This window comes from Alosa pseudoharengus, unplaced genomic scaffold (assembly GCF_046254945.1).
Source record: "Alosa pseudoharengus isolate Yale_2024_CS ecotype anadromous, Long Island Sound unplaced genomic scaffold, YU_APseudo_1.1 YU_APseudo_1.1_scf_6, whole genome shotgun sequence".
In the NCBI taxonomy this organism is placed as follows: Eukaryota; Metazoa; Chordata; class Actinopteri; order Clupeiformes; family Clupeidae; genus Alosa; species Alosa pseudoharengus.
In genome coordinates this window covers 11953029-11970528 of record NW_027468848.1, presented here as the reverse complement: position 1 = coordinate 11970528, position 17500 = coordinate 11953029, and the positions used below count along the sequence as shown (strand labels likewise).

At 46.0% G+C, this 17500-nt stretch overlaps 1 protein-coding gene across 1 annotated transcript in view; it reads left to right on the top strand.

The window, feature by feature from the left end:
- The window catches only part of LOC143106785 (breakpoint cluster region protein), a 44314-nt gene that overhangs the window by 19940 nt on the left and 6874 nt on the right, over positions 1-17500 (top strand). Inside the window, exons 2-16 of the mRNA XM_076271262.1 lie at positions 2922-3100; positions 3400-3504; positions 3671-3856; positions 4809-4916; positions 5036-5096; positions 5821-5873; positions 6118-6258; positions 8228-8349; positions 8640-8805; positions 10701-10820; positions 11849-11924; positions 12095-12199; positions 12742-12816; positions 13786-13883; positions 14102-14218. Of these exons, the coding sequence (XP_076127377.1) occupies positions 2922-3100; positions 3400-3504; positions 3671-3856; positions 4809-4916; positions 5036-5096; positions 5821-5873; positions 6118-6258; positions 8228-8349; positions 8640-8805; positions 10701-10820; positions 11849-11924; positions 12095-12199; positions 12742-12816; positions 13786-13883; positions 14102-14218 (1712 nt within the window). The remainder of the gene's footprint in view (positions 1-2921; positions 3101-3399; positions 3505-3670; positions 3857-4808; positions 4917-5035; positions 5097-5820; positions 5874-6117; positions 6259-8227; positions 8350-8639; positions 8806-10700; positions 10821-11848; positions 11925-12094; positions 12200-12741; positions 12817-13785; positions 13884-14101; positions 14219-17500) is intronic.

Here is a 17500-nt window from a genome sequence, read left to right as displayed (position 1 = left end):
ACGCCTGACAAGGATGTATTTGTTTGGACAACATTAGGCTATACAGCCTAGAAAGGCTTAGGTTACCTTTAGTTTGTTAAATGTAAAGCCTAGCTTAATGTTACCTTGTTCTTGCCCATCTGAAATAACTCCTAGCTTTGCTGCTTCCCTCCTTTGTTTTTGTTGTTTTCAAAAACCTGTTATATCCGCGAAACTTTCCCCCCACGGACCATGGACCATCCGACGCATTCAAAAGTAACGCATTCTATTAGCTATTCCAGGCGTCATGTTTAATAAGCTGCCCTTTTTTTATGAACATATACAGAGTTTATAAATGATATCCTTTAATTTCATGTTTCCATATCATTATGACCTGATTCGAAATTATGTATTTATTCATGAATTAATTACAAAATATTTAAAATTTTCATTTTAACACCTGTCCGCCATAGCCCTTTTCATGTACCCCCTAGAAGCAGCTCGCGTACCACCGGGGGTACGCGTACCACAGTTTGGGAATCCCTGCTCTAACTCTTGTGGGTCTAACCTTAGTGCTGCTAATGACTGACGGACTCGACCGACGACCTGACAAAAAAAACATAGGCGCCAATCAGAGCTTCAGAGCTAAGGCGAGGCTACAGATTAGCGTTAGGTGTCGCTAAAGAACTCCCGTAACTCTCGCTACTTAACAGTAATTGCGCATTACATTAATTAATGCGCACACGAGTTTTATGTATTTTTATACCGTGTATTCTCCGTGTAAATTCATGCACCGAACCGTGACGCCCGTACCGTTTCGGTTCAATACGAATACATGAACCGTTACACCCCTAATATACATACATACACACACACACACACACACACACACACACACACACACACACACATATATACACAGACACACACACACACACACACACACACACACTCAGCCAGTCTCTTATTCACATATACCAGGGATGGCTAACCATTCCAGCATGAAAAGTAAAAAGAAAATTCACATCACTCAAAAGAGCCGCACAACAAAAAAGATGCCCACACTACAACAGCAACAGTGACTTAAAGCAACACCAAAACACTTTTCCTGTTGCACGCATGCTATTTGTTTATCCAGCACTGGCTTTGGAAATAACGATGTCTACAGACAAGGTAGAGTATGTTGCATGATTTTATGAAAGTATGATGTATTGCAACATCAGAAGCAAGTCAAATGTGTATTTTCTTATGTCTCATTCCATCGAACTACAGATCCGCTAACCGATCTGGCAAACTTGCATAGTGCGGTTATAGCCTATAGAGGGTCGCGAAGCGAATGCAGAAGTGCCGCTCACCCTGTTATGAGTTGATGAACCACTTAAACGATTTTGGAAACATTATTTTAAGGTACAAAAAACTCTTTAGTGTTGCTTTAAAGGCCTGCCCCTAATGAGACATAGGGTTACAGTTTAGCAGTTTATAGCTCTTCTCCTTTTCATTTAAAGTGAGACACTTGGCAGATGCTACAAATGATCATGGAGGAAATAATCATTCCAGGAATGAGTAGCAAGCAAAAAAATGTCTGAGATGCAACACAAATTCCTCCTCACTGAATGACTTGCATGAGCAATGCTCCAATATAACAACTGATATGATGCCAATGTGATTGTCAAGTGTTCCGTTAATTTTCGAGTCTTGAGTCGAATCTTGAGTCTGCTTCTCTGACTGACATTTAAATAGCTTACCTATACCTTATACTTACGAAGGTCAGTTTTCTTTTGGAAAACTCTTGGGAAATGTTCAGGTTTGAAGCTTTATGCATCTGTTAAGTCTGGCATAGCCTACGAAGTACCAAACTAATGTGTAGAACACGGTTTTTACGGTGTTATTTTGGTTACAGACACGTTATGCTACAAAAAGACAAATCCTCCTTTCGAATGCCCTTTGTTCCTCCTTCTATTTGCACTTAGCTTCAGGCTATGTTTTCCTGATTGCAACAGTAGCTTTAAAGAAACAAATGCGTCTGCTTTTGTTTCTTACACACACACTCTTTCTCTTTCACTCACTCTCACATACACACACACAGACACACACCCTCATACACACAGGCAGGCACATAGATGTGTCTTCGGCCAGTGTGTATACAAGTTCCTATTGTGTTCTGTTTGTTAGAGGAGTTCCTGTCTGGTGTGATGACACACCATCCACTCAGATCCTCACACTGATGTCCTGAAAACGCTCAGGAACCTGGTTCCTCCTCATGGGTTTCCTCTCAGGAGGAACCTGGTTCCTCCTCATGGGCTTCCTCTCAGGAGGAACCTGGTTCCTCCTCATGGGGTTCCCCTTTCACTCTGCTGTCTGTTAGTTCAGTTCAGTGCTGTTCATAATGAGATCACAGTGAGAGTCAGTTAGTGTTGGTCCAGGTAACCAGAGACATGGGTTAAGTGGGACACATTTTCATTCCATCTTCTGGTAATGATTAAGTGATGATGCAATAATTGGCTAATAAATCTTTTTTCCGGGTCCAATGGCTATCAAAGCTGCTCGGTTTTCTCCATAGACAGTAAAATAAAAGTTTTTTTTCTGCTATTCAGAGCAGCCTTTAAGAACATTGTCATCCTACTACTCACTTGTTGCCTCAACCTAATAAAATCCTATTTTTTCGCAGAAGCCTGCACGCAACCCTTTATCGTATCATCTGGCTGCACAGCTATAGTAATTGCTCTGTTAAAGTTAACCGGTTTTGTTTTACCCTCAATAAAACGGAGGTGATGGTGACAAGGTTTATAAGTTGCAAGAACTTGCTGGCTGCGCTAGTAAACGTTTTTTGACCAAAAAGATGTTGGGCCTGTGACGTCGGCCTTAACAACCGAATAACCATAGGACACATTATCATATCACATGCCATAACAAGTGTTATTTCTTCCTCCTCTCTGTCCTTTCACACCTCCCCTCCCTTGCAGATGTGTCGTTCAGCGGAACTCCTCCTCCTGCATATAGTTTTGATGCTGATCCAGGGGAGGAAATTCATGACCTCACTTCCTATGACGATGATTCCCTGTCCTCATCGCCACGGCTACTGTCCAGAAGCAATGACAGCTGTGACAGCCCCTCCTGTGTGGCCCTGGAGTCTGCCCCCTCGGTGAGAATGACCAGCAGGGTCACCAGGGAAACAGTTTTGACTTTTGGAGCGTAAAAGTGTATTTGAGCTAGTAACCTTTGCATTGAAATGATTCAGTGCATTTGAGCTGTTATAACAATAGCATTGAAATGATTATGTGTGTGTGTGTGTGTGTGTGTGTGTGTGTGTGTGTGTGTGTGTGTGTGTGTGTGTGTGTGTGTGTGTGTGTGTGTGTGTGTGTGTGTGTGTGTGTGTGTGTGTGTGTGTGTGTGTGTGTGTGTGTGTGTGTGTGTGTGTGTGTGTGTGTGTGCGTGTGTTAGATGGAAGATCAGGTGGAGAAGGAACTGGAGATGCGTAAGTGGGTCCTCTCAGGGATCCTGACCAGTGAGGAGACTTACCTCAGTCACCTAGAAGCCCTGTTACTGGTGAGGCTTCACTCACTCACTCACTCACCCCCCCCCCGCCAAGCCAGCTACCACGACAAATTAAATCCAATTCTGTGGGAAACACTGCACACACACACACACACACACACGTTCATGGGCAGTAGATACAGAATGTGTGTGTGTGTGTGTGTGTTTACTCTGATAGCCCATGAAGCCCTTGCGAGCAGCGGCCACCACGTCCCAGCCCGTTCTGACGCTGCAGCAGATTGACACCATCTTCTTCAAAGTGCCCGAGCTGCATGACATACACAAGGAGTTCTACAACGGCCTCCTTCCCAGAGTGCAACAGTGGACCCAGCAGCAGTGCGTGGGCGACCTCTTCCAGAAACTGGTGAGTGAGTTGTTTGTTTGTTTGTTTGACATTGGCCTTGTTGACAAACAAACATCTTGGCCATCTGGCTCCATTTTGCATCCCAGGCTCTTGTGGAGCTTAAGACCATCGGGTTGGGGTGGGGGTTGTGTGGTGAAAAGAGTTTGTTCATAGTCCCATTCAACTGTATCCATGGCAATACATTCTTACTGTAAAGAAAATATTTAACTGTCTCATGACAAGCTCTTTCATCAGAATTCTCTCTTCATTAGCAAGAGTCTTGGCCACACTTAACGTGTTGCCATGGTGAACAGCAGCTGTGTGAGCTCACTGGGTGCCGAGGGTTCTGAATGGCGCTGATTCAAAAGAAAACAAAACCTCTTTCATGGGATGACTCTCTGTCTCTGAGCACTGGTGGCTTAGTCCACACTCTCAAATGGACCCTACGTCCTCCTAGTCCACACTCTCAAATGGACCCTACGTCCTCCTTTAAGTTCACATGGACCATACCTTCTCCTCTTAGTCCACATGCGCATGGACACTAAATCCTCTTCTAAATGCACATGGACCCTACATCCTCCTATTAGCGTTATGGTTAAGACCCCACGTTCTCCTCTTAGTGCACATGGACCCTATGTTGTTCCCTGAGAGCACATGTACCCTACGTCTTCCTTTTAGGGGTTAGGGTTAAGACTCCGCAGAGTCCACTCTAGAATGACCCCCACCTAACCGACTCATTCTCATAGGGATTAAAGTTGGAGAAGATGAGAAAACCATGTCTACATCTCTGACTCTGAGCTGACTCTCTTCTCTCTCTCTCTCTCCCTCTCTCTCTTTCACTCTCTCCTTTTTTACTCCTTATTTGCCTCTCTCCCCTTCACTTTTTCTCTCTCTTTCTTTCTCTCTCTCTCCACATCACCCCCCCCCCCCCTCTTTCTCTCCCCATCTGTCCCTCTCTGTTCTCTCCCAACAGGCCAACCAGCTGGGTGTGTACCGGGCTTTCGTAGACAACTATAAGGTTGCCGTGGAAACGGCAGAGAAATGCTGCCAGGCCAACAGTCAGTTTGCAGAGATCTCAGAGGTATAAAGTGGCTTTCATCTCAACATACTTAACATACCTAGTGTTCTATTGTAATGTGTTATTCTGTTTGTAGCTATATGTTGTATTTTACTTCAAATAAATTATTCTTGTTATTTCAGAACCTTAAAGTCAGAAGCACGAAAGAGAACAAAGATCCAAGTGGCAAGAACTCTCTAGAAGGTAATGCCAGCATTCCATATCCTTAACCCTAATCCAAGAACTGATTGATTGATTGGTTGGTTGATTGATTGATTGATTGATTCATTCATTCATTCATTTACTGACTGACTGATTGGTTTGATTGATTGACCATGATGAATTATCATATTATTTTTATAGAATGATCTATTTATGTTTTTTTTTGCTATGGACCTTAAAATACAGGTAGAATTGAATTGAATTGAATTGAATTGAATTGAATTGAATTGAATTGAGCAGCACTCAGTGACCTTCCATGGGAAACATGCTCTTTTGTTGATATTTAAAAGTAAGACTAACAGCTATATTTACAGCTATAAACTAATTTAATCAGTTTGGGACTCATAGACAGCACCTTAACACTTGGTGCTAAACCATCTCAGAGATGCACACACACACACACACACACACACACACACACACACACACACACACACACACACACACACACACACACACACACACACACACACACACACACACACATACAGAGAGAGTTGTGCCTGTATCAGCTTATATTAGCAGGTACACTGGATTGGAATATCACACTGTATTTTCCCAATAATTATGTCTCAGAAAAGACACAGTGGTTTGATATCTCAACTTGGTGTGTCTGAGTAGAGAGAAGAGGAATCTGTCCTGACCTTGGACTAGACTGAGCTTTAGAAGTCTCTGATTGACCTTTGACCCTCTCCCCCATACACAGCTCTTCTGTACAAGCCTGTGGACAGAGTCACCAGGAGCACACTAGTGCTACATGTGAGTGTTTCTCTCCTTGTGTGTGTGTGTGTGTGTGTGTGTGTGAGAGAGTGAGAGAGCTCCCCTGTGTGTGTTTGTGTGTGAGCCTGCAGGCTTCCCTCTCTGTGTTTATGTTTGTGTGTTTGTGTGTGTGTGTGTGTGTGTGTGTATGTGTGTGATTCCCTGTACTGAAATCCACCAACCTATTGCTTCTCTGTCTCTCTCTCTCTCTTTCTCTGTGTGTGTGTGTATGTATATGTTGCAGGACCTGCTGAAACACACCCCGTCACCCCACCCTGACTATCCGCTGCTTCAGGACGCTCTGAGGATCTCACACAACTTCCTGTCCAGCATCAATGAGGAGATCACTCCACGCCGCCAGTCCATGACCGTCAAGAAAGGAGAGGTCAGCACTGACACAGAATTAAGCAATATGGGCAATAAAGGCACAGATTTAATAATAGATAATCATACTTCCGCCAATAAATATATTTCCTCTTTCTGAATGGTTGCCAAGCAACGTCGAGACGCAGCTACTTTAACATTTGTATCAAGTTATGGTAGCGCAGTAATATGGAACGAAATGCGGTCAAGGTGTATGTTTATGCTGAAATTTACAACGGCGATTAAGCCAATCACAATCAAGGACCGGAACTATCAGTTTTAGAACACTTGAAAGGAAACACAACAGAACACAACAGAACACAACAGAACACAACAGAACACAACAGAGCACAGCACAGCGCAGCGCAGCACAGCGCAGCACAGCACAGCACAGCACAGCACAGCACAGCACAGCACGTAATACCTGACAGCATGAAATCGTACAATTTGTAAGGCTCTCTGAAATCGCTCTCTCACTCTGTGTCGTTCCCTCCGCAGTGGCCACACAGAGCGCTGGGCTTTCAGGCAGTTAGCTGCATTAGTGTGATTTCTCAGCCGTGTGTGTGTGTGTGTGTGTGTGTGTGTAGAGCCTCGGCTGTGTGCGTGTAGAGCCTGGTGTGTGTGTGTGTGTGTGTAGAGCCTGGTGTGTGTGTGTGTGTGTGTGTAGAGCCTGGTGTGTGTGTTCCAGAGAGGTCTTTGAGCTGAGAGTCTCACAGGACTGCTAAAGATAGGCTGTATTATTAGATGGAGTCATATGTGGTGTACTGTGCCACACTTACCTCTTTTCTATCAGGGTTATTCTCTCTCTCTCTTTCTCTCTCGCTCTTGCTCTGTCTGCCCCCCATTGTCTCTCTCTCCCTCTCTCTCTCTCGCTCTTGCTGTCTGCCCCACCATTCTCTCTCTCTCCCTCTCTCTCTCTCTCTCTTGTTCTGTCTGCCCCCACATTCTCTCTCTCTCCCTCTCCCCCTTCTCTCTCTGCCTCTCCCTGTCTTGCTCTCTCTCCACAAGTCTGTCAGAGTCTAGCTGCTCTCTCCAGGAAACACAAATGGTCAGACACTGGACACCGAGTCCCAGAGTTCTTAGTCACGGTGTTGTGTCGCACACAGGCCTTCCAACCAGAATGTTTTTCAATCAGGTTGTTGATCATGATGAGATTGTTTCCGAGCAGAATCAGCAGAATTTAGCATGTCTGGTTTTGCGGTCCAAATGATAGCTGCTGAACCAGTTAGAAGAACCAGAACCAGTTACAACCAAATAAAACATGCAATGTTTTCCCCAGTAGTCTCTACTGCTTGTGTTGATTACAGAAGTTCCTTGCATCACTAACTGGGGGCATTGTAGCCCAATCTGTCCTCATGCCGAGTCCACCATGGGTTCTTGCTCATTTGATTGGTTTGCCATCGGTTTGCCATTAATCACAGAAATTGGTGTCAATCTGCACCTATGACACCTATCACCTATGTGTGTGTGTGTGTGTGTGTGTGTGTGTGTGTGTGTTACCCCACACCCATGGCTCTTGTGGTGTTTCACCTTCATGCTACATCGTGAGTAGTTGGGCTGGAATGTCGGTTCCTGACTCCATTCCCGTTGTCATGGAGTAGGTGGAAAATGATCCAGCCACGCCCTCTTGTGGTTTGCTCATGACTTGCGGCATCAGTTTGTGTTTGTGTATTAGTCTGGAACTGGGCTGTGTGTTTGTGTGAGAGTGTCTGCGTGTGTGTCTGTGTGTGTGTGCGTTTGTGTTGTGAGTGTGACAGCATGAGTGTTGGCGTGTGTTTGTGTAAGATGCAGTGTGTGCAGGTGTCGTGTTTGTGTGTGTTTGCATATTTAGTTGTGTTTGTATGTGCAGCGTTTCTAAGTGAGACTGTAAGTGACACTGTGTGTGTGTGTGTGTGTGTGTGTGTGTGTGTGTGTGTGTGTGTGTGTGTGTGTGTGTGTGTGTGTGTGTGTGTGTGTGTGTGTGTGTGTGTGTGTGTGGTTTCTCATCTCAGAACCGGCAGCTGCTGAAGGACCGGTTCATGGTGGAGCTCATGGAGGGCACCAGGAAGCTGCGCCATGTTTTCCTCTTCACAGACCTGCTGCTTTGCGCCAAACTCAAGAAACAGACCGCAGGGTGAGCGAGCGCACACACACACACACACACACACACACACATATATACACACAACCACACACAAACACATACATACAAACACACACACACACTCACACATACATACAAACACACACACTAACACACACATATAACATATCCACATACATAACACACACATACAAATACACACACTAACACACACATATAACATATCCACATACATAACACACATATACAATGCATATATAACAAACACATGCAAACATTAATTTGTGTGTGTGTGTGTGTGCATATGTGTGTGTGTGCAGGAAAGGCCAGCAGTACGAGTGTAAGTGGTACATCCCCCTGGCTGACCTGACATTCCACACGATCGAGGAGTCTGCGGAGACGTCCATCCCCCTCATGCCTGAGGATGAGCTGGAGGCCATGAAGGTCAAGATCTCCCTCATCAAGAACGACATGCACCGGGAGAAGGTCAGTCTGTGGGCAGTGGGGCAGCGGCCTCGCTCTTAAACAGCTGCACTATAGTATGATACATGCATTACAAAACTCCACACTCTTAAACAGCTGCACTATAGTATGATACATGCATTACAAACCTCCTCGCTCTTAAACAGCTGCACTATAGTATGATACATGCATTACAAACCTCCTCGCTCTTAAACAGCTGCACTACAACATCACACATGTATTACAAACCTCCTCGCTCTTAAACAGCTGCACTATAGTATCACACATGTATTACAAACCTCCACACTCTTAAACAGATGCACTACAACATCACACATGCATTACAAACCTCCTCGCTCTTAAACAGATGCACTACAACATCACACATGTATTACAAACCTCCACACTCTTAAACAGATGCACTACAACATCACACATGCATTACAAACCTCCTCGCTCTTAAACAGCTGCACTACAGTATCACACATGCATTACAAACCTCCGCACTCTTAAACAGATGCACTACAACATCACACATGCATTACAAACCTCCTCGCTCTTAAACAGATGCACTACAACATCACACATGTATTACAAACCTCCACACTCTTAAACAGATGCACTACAACATCACACATGTATTACAAACCTCCTCGCTCTTAAACAGCTGCACTATAGTATCCCACATGCATTACAAACCTCCTCGCTCTTAAACAGCTGCACTATAGTATCCCACATGCATTACAAACCTCCTCGCTCTTAAACAGCTGCACTATAGTATCCCACATGCATTACAAACCTCCACACTCTTAAACAGCTGCACTATAGTATGATACATGCATTACAAACCTCCTCACTCTTAAACAGCTGCACTATAGTATGATACATGCATTACAAACCTCCTCGGTCTTAAACAGCTGCACTATAGTATGATACATGCATTACAAACCTCCACACTCTTAAACAGCTGCACTATAGTATTATACATGCATTACAAACCTCCTCACTCTTCAGCAGTTGAACTACAACATCATACATACATCACAAACCTCTTCACTTTGAACTATAGCATCATACATACATTACAAACCTCCCCACCCTTCAACAGCTGTACGATACTATAATGCATACATTACAAACCTCCCCACCCTTCAACAGCTGTATGATACTATAATGCATACATTACAAACCTCCTCACTCTTAAACAGCTGCACTATAGTATCCCACATGCATTACAAACCTCCTCGCTCTTAAACAGATGCAGTACAACATCACACATGCATTACAAACCTCCTCGCTCTTAAACAGCTGCACTATAGTATCACACATGTATTACAAACCTCCACACTCTTAAACAGCTGCACTATAGTATCCCACATGCATTACAAACCTCCTCGGTCTTAAACAGCTGCACTATAGTATGATACATGCATTACAAACCTCCTCACTCTTCAGCAGTTGAACTACAACATCATACATACATCACAAACCTCTTCACTTTGAACTATAGCATCATACATACATTACAAACCTCCCCACCCTTCAACAGCTGTACGATACTTTATAATACATACATTACAAACCTCCCCACCCTTCAACAGCTGTACGATACTTTATAATGCATACTTTACAAACCTCCCCACCCTCCAACAGCTGTACGATACTTTATAATGCATACATTACAAACCTCCCCACCCTTCAACAGCTGTACGATACTTTATAATGCATACATTACAAACCTCTCCATCCTCCAACAGCTGTACGATACTATAATGCATACATTACAAACCTCCCCACCCTTCAACAGCTATACAATACTATATAATGCATACATTACAAACCTCTCCATCCTCCAACAGCTGTACAATACTATATAATGCATACATTACAAACCTCCCCATTCGTGTGTGTGTGTGCAGAGATCTAGTAAAGGTGGTAAGGTGATGGAGCGCTTGAAGAAGAAGCTGTGTGAACAGGAGTCTCTTCTCCTCCTCATGTCTCCATGCATGGCCTTCAGAGTCAACAACAGGAATGGCAAGGTGAGGCATACATACACACACACACACACACACACACACACACACACACACACACACACACACACACACACACACACACACACACACACACACACACACACACACACACACACACACACACACACACACACAGAAAACTGTGGGGTGTTAGCTATGAGCTTTTTCACCTTCTCTGCTGGACTATGAGTTGGCAGACATTCAGTAAGCTACAACTACAATATATACTGCATATATAATATACTAAAGTGTCTGCCAGAATATAAGATGAAGTTCAGAGGGCCTTTCTGCATTTCTGCATATGACAGGTGTGTTTATGATCTGACCTCCCCAAGTTTGCCCCAGGAAAGCTGTAGCTTTAGTACTGTATGCCCTAGCAGCTGAACTGAGCAACCAGCAGGTGGGTAAAGTGCAGTGACTGAGGGGACTGTGAAGGCTGTTGGGCTTATGTGCAGTGATTGAGGGGACTGTGAAGGCTGTAGGGTTTATGTGCAATGACTGTGAAGGCTGCAGGGCTCATATGTAATGACTGTGAAGGCTGCGGGGCTCATGTGCAGTTATTGGGGGGACTGTGAAGGCTCATGTGCAGTGATTGAGGGGACTGTGAAGGCTGTAGGGTTTATGTGCAATGACTGTGAAGGCTGCAGGGCTCATATGTAATGACTGTGAAGGCTGCGGGGCTCATGTGCAGTTATTGGGGGGACTGTGAAGGCTCATGTGCAGTGATTGAGGGGACTGTGAAGGCTGCAGGGCTTATGTGCAGTGATTGAGGGGACTGTGAAGGCTCATGTGCAGTGATTGAGGGGACTGTGAAGGCTGCAGGGCTCATGTGCAGTTATTGGGGGGACTGTGAAGGCTCATGTGCAGTGATTGAGGGGACTGTGAAGGCTGCAGGGCTCATGTGCAGTGACTGAAGGTTGCAGGGCTCATGTGCAATGACTGTGAAGGCTGCAGGGCTCATGTGCAGTGATTGAGGGGACTGTGAAGGCTGCAGGGCTCATGTAATGTATTTCATCCTCTTCATGTTTCAGGGATACACCTTCCTCATTTCCTCTGACTATGAGCGAGAGGAGTGGAGGGAAATCATCCGAGAACAACAGAAAAAGTGTAAGTGCACCACAACGCTGCTCCTGAACACACACACAACAGCTCATCTGGTCGTGCTCTGCAACGCCTCTCCTGAAAACGCACGCAACAGCTCCTCTACTGATCACTCTTAGTACTGCAGCAAAATAGTGACTTAAAAGCTCCTGAACTTGTCCGTTACTCTCTCGCAGGTTTCAAAAGCTTCTCTTTGACGTCTGTGGAACTTCAGATGCTTACAAACTCCTGTGTGAAACTCCAGACGGTTCACACCATACCTTTGACTATCAACAAAGACGGTACAGAACACACACACACACACACACACACACACACACACACACCTCTGACTATCAACAAAAATCGTACAGGACACACACACTCTTGCTGACTGTACTGGGTACATATACAGAAATGTTTAAAAGATTTATCATGAAGAGGTTCTCTTTAGGAAACTTTATTTAATCTGCTCAAAATGTGTCTGTCTGACTGCCTGGTTTATCATGCCTGTCTAACTGACTGCCTGGTTCTTCATGTTCTGTACTGCTGGTCGTGGTTGTCCCCACCCCACAGAGAGCTGTGGCAGCAGTGTGAAAGGCATGGCAGTGAATCAGCCCTTTTTGAGATCTTCTCATGTTCTTTATGATGTTCTCTATAAGATTATTTTTTATAAGATTATTATTTATTATTTCCAGATGTTTTCCTATTCTTCAACATGTTGTCTTTGAGATGCTCTCTCCTGTCCCCTTGTTCTTGATTATGTTCTTTCTCAGATTTTCTTTAATTTTTTCATGTTCTTTATGATGTCCAGTCTGAGGTTCTCTCTCTTGCTCTCCTTCAGATGATGAATCTCCTGGCCTCTATGGATTCCTCAATGTCATCGTGCACTCTGCAACTGGACTCAAGCAGAGCCTGAGTGAGTCCTCTCACCAACACCCTCCTTTATTCTCCTCACATTAAGACTCTCCTCTCCTCTCCTCTCCTCTCCTCTGCTTTCCTCTACTCTCCTCTCATTAAGACTCTACTCTACTCTCCACTCTTCTCCTCTCCCGACACCATCACCCAACTGTCCTTTCCTCTCCTCTCCTCTCCTCTCCTCTCCTCTCCTCTCCTCTCCTCTCCTGTCCTGTCCTGTCCTCTCCTCTCCTCTCATTGTAGTGTCTTTTTGTATCTTGCTGTGGAAAAAGCAAAGACTGGAAAATTACGTGTTGTGTCAGCAGGGGTAATTTTAGAAACCAAAAATAGACACAAATAGGGGCCTGTGACCTGGGGAGACTCAACCTGCAGGTTAGGCAACGCAGCAGGTCAGAGGTCAGAGGTAAGGGATAGAGTGAAGACCTAAGCGTTACCTAGTTTGGTGAAGAAAAGGTGTGTAGGATATTCTTTCTATTCTGAGTTCACAAAAACAAGTGATGACTACTAGTATAATACTAAGGCACAACAAGTCAGAGTAGCTTGCTTCATGAACCAAGTGTCTAGATGTAGTCCCGAATGCAACAAAGCTATACCTCTTCAGTATTCTCTCTCTTTTACAAGTCTCTAGATGTAGTCCCGAATGCAACAAAGCTATACCTCCTTAGTATTCTCTCTCTTTGACAAGACTGTTCTGAATGTGAATCAGTTGATCAGGATTTTTATACTACATTGTCTCCTCTTCTCTCACCAACACCCGACTCTCCTCTCCCCTCGTTTCCTCTTCTCTTCTTTCCTCTCGTCTCCTCTTCTTTCTTCTCGTCTCTTCTCGTTTCCTCTCCTCTCACCGCCATCCTTCTGTCTTCTCCTCCTTTTCTTGTTTCTTCTCCATCTCCATCTTCTCTCCTCTCCTCTCTTCTCTCCCTCCTGATGTTTTGATGAGACTGAGAGGTTTCTCTGACTTCCTGAACAGACCTCTACTGCACTCTGGAGGTGGACTCTTTTGGCTACTTTGTAAACAAAGCAAAGACACGCGTGTACAGGGACACCACTGAGCCCAGCTGGAATGAGGTAAGATGCCCAAACCTTAACAGGACTGTATCTCTGTAACCCTGTAGTAACAGGATTGGTTATCTGTGTAGCCTTGTAGTAACAGGACTGTTTCTCTGTGTAACTAGGTAACCTTAGCATTTTCGTAGGCCTGCAGTGGGTGAATGTGTATTTGTTTTTTTTTTAAGAGGAAGGACCGGAGTTGATGTGTGTGTGTGTGTGTGTGTGTGTTGTTGCAGGAGTTTGAGATTGAGCTGGAGGACTCGCAGACCCTGAGACTTCTATGCTACAGTAAAGCCAAGCACTGCAGAGAGGACGGCGACACGGACAGAATCATGGCCAAAGGGCAGATCCAGGTACAGCCCCTATCTCATACATTCACACCTGTCCTGTCCAGGTACAGCCCCTATCTCATACATTCACACCTGTCCTGTCCAGGTACAGCCCCTATCTCATACATTCACACCTGTCCAGGTACAGCCCCTATCTCATACATTCACACCTGTCCTGTCCAGGTACAGAATCTCACACAGTCAAACCTGTCCAGGTGCAGCATTTCACTATCACACCTGTCCAGGTGCAGCATTTCACACCATCTTACCTGTACAGGTACAGCATCTCACACCATCACACCTGTCCAGGACCAACTGTCCTACTATGGACAGCAGCACAAATCTGCTGTATGCATGCATGTATGTATACGCATGTGCATCTATTTTGCGTGTGTGTGTGCGTGCGTGCATGCGCGTGTGAGTGCGCACGTGCGACGTGTGTGTGTGGTGCACGACCACTCTCCTGAGGATTATCCTGAGTGTGCTCGTGTTAAAAGAAAAAAACTCCCTGGGGTGAAGATAGGGTCATGTCTGCACACTGCTGATTGGTTGTTGTGACACATTGGGATTAGCACCATTGGAAAGTATGCCTGCCCATAGAGCCAGTCTGGCCAATCAGAAGAGGGTTGACATGTGTGTGTGTGTGTGTGTGTGTGTGTGTGTGTGTATGTGTGTGTGTGTGTGTGTGTGTGTGTGTGTGTGTGTGTGTGTGTGTGTGTGTGTGTGTGTGTGTGTGTGTGTGTAATTTTAAAAAAAAACAGTCTGTTTGCTGTTGCACTGATTATGTTAAGTAATCACAACTTTGAAGTGAGCTAGTATTACAGTTTTAGATTTTCTGCTGTAGTAGTCCTTAATAAATAAATCGGAAGTTAAGAGAAAAACTCATTAGTCATTCAGTAGTCAGTGGCTTCAACTTAGATTAGGCTTTCTGTAGAACCAACAACAGAGAGAGGTGTTTGTTCTCATTGATGGATTAGTGAACCCGCTCATCCCCTGCTCTGGCAGGCCCACTGAGTGAGTGACTCATGGTCATCCAGAGATGAGGGGATGGCTGGGCTTTCACCCGCTGGCCTCAATCGGCTCAGCATGTGATCACAGCTAATGACACAGCAGCTAGCTTATCAGGCCACTGCTGGAATGTGGTGAGGGGTGTGTATAAATGCATTCTGTGTGTGTGTGTGTGTGTGTGTGTGTGTGTGTGTGTGTGTGGGAGAGAGTGAGAGAGAGAGAGAGCTGAAGAAGAGAACAGCTCAAGAAGAGTCAAGAGTCAATTTATATGGTGCCAAATCAATTGAAGTTGTCTCAAGCCTGAACCTCCCAAGGCAGCACAAGAAAGAAGAAGAAACCTTGAGCTGTCTGAGTGTTGCTGGTCTGCTAGTCTGAGTGTTGCTGGTCTGCTAGTCTGAGTGTTGCTGGTCTGCTAGTCTGAGTGTTGCTGGTCTGAGTCTTGCTGGTCTACTGGTCTGAATGTTGCTTCTGGTCTGAGTGTTACTGGTCTGAATGTTGCTTCTGGTCTGAGTGTTGCTTCTGATCTGAGTGCTGCCGGTCTGAGTGTTGCTGGTCTGAATTTTGCCGTCGATCCAAGTGTTGCTGGTCTGCTGGAGTGAGCTGCAGCTGGTCTGAGTGTTGCTAGTCTGAATGTTGCTGGTCGGCCGGTCTGAATGTTGCTGTTGATCCAAGTGTTGCTGGTCTGCCGGAGTGAGGGCTGCTGCTGGTCTGAGGACTGCCGGTCTGAGTGTTTGCTGCTGGGTGGCGTAATCAGGGTGGGAGGGGAATCCTGGAGCTAATCCCTCGGTTCCATCTGGAGAGACTGCAGAGCGACGTGGAGCCCACAGTGGTGCGCAAGCAAGCAGCCAGCCACACACACACACACACACACACACACACACACACACACACACACACACACACACACACACACACAGTCGGTCCTGCCCGAGGGATACATCTGAAAGGCCCGGTTTAGGGGAACCGGTTCCTGCTGAAGAGAACCAGTTCCTGCTGAAGGGCAGCTGAGGAGGAGGAGGACATGGAGAGGAGAAGGGGGGCAACTCCGTCTGTTAGTGTGGGCTGAGCGGATCAGTCGTCCTGCCTGACTGAGAGAAGGGATTACTCACACCAGTGGACACTCACACCAGTGGACACTCACACCAGTGGACACTCACACCAGTGGACACCAGCGGGAAGCTGCTTGTTTGTTGTTACTCCGTCGTGCTTGTGTGGACCCACAGAGGCCAACAGGCTTCTGAACAGACAGTGTGAACCAGCACCATGAGCCAAGGAGGCTCCAGGACTGGGGAGGAGGGCAGTAGAAGTGAAGAGGAGCAGGAGGCCACTAGAACTGAGGAGGAGGGCAGTAGAACTGAGCAAGAGGGCAGGAGGGCTGAGGAAAACGGCAGTAGAACTGAGGAAAAGGGCAGTCGAACTGAGCAGGAGGGCAGTAGAACTGAAGTGGAAAACAGTATAACTGAGCAGGAGGGCAGTAGAACTGAGGAGGAGGGCAGGAGGACTGAGGAAAATGGCAGTAGAACTGAGGAGGAGGAGGAGGACCGTAGAACTGAGGTGGAGGGCAATGGAACTGAGCAGGAGGGCAGTAGAACTGAAGAAAAGGGCAGAAGAACTGAGGAGGAGGAGGGCAAGAGGACTGAGGAGGAGGGTAGTAGAACTGAGGTGGAGGGCAGTAGGACTGAGAGCAACAGGACTGAGGAGAGCGGCTCCCTGGTAAGTAGCAGTGGAGTGGTTCAAGAGGAGGGGGAGGAAGGAGGTGGTACAAGGACAAACCGAGACAAAGGAACTCCCCCGCTGACACAGGAGAGCAAGGAGGCGCAGGGCTCTGGAGGGAAGACACCACTGGAGAGTGAGGAGGCGCAGGGTTCTGAGGGGAAGACATCACTGGAGAGTGAGGAGGAGCAGGGTTCTGAGAAGACACCACTGGAGAGTGAGGAGGCTCAGGGTTCTGAGAAGACATCACTGGAGAGTGAGGAGGCTCAGGGTTCTGAGAAGACATCACTGGAGAGTGAGGAGGCTCAGGGTTCTGAGCAGACACCACTGGAGAGTGAGGAGGCGCAGGGCTCTGAGGGGAAGAGGGTCCTGGGAGCAGGAGCTCGTCTCTGGGGCCGTGTGCGCTGTGCCCTGGTCAGACAGAAGGTGAGATCACCGCAGAGAGGCGACAGACCTGATCAGTCAAACTGGATAACAACAAACTGGGATGATGGATGATGATGGTGGTGGTGATGATGATAATAATGATGATGAAGATAACTATGGTGGTGGTGATGATGATTATGATGATTGTGGTGGTGCTTA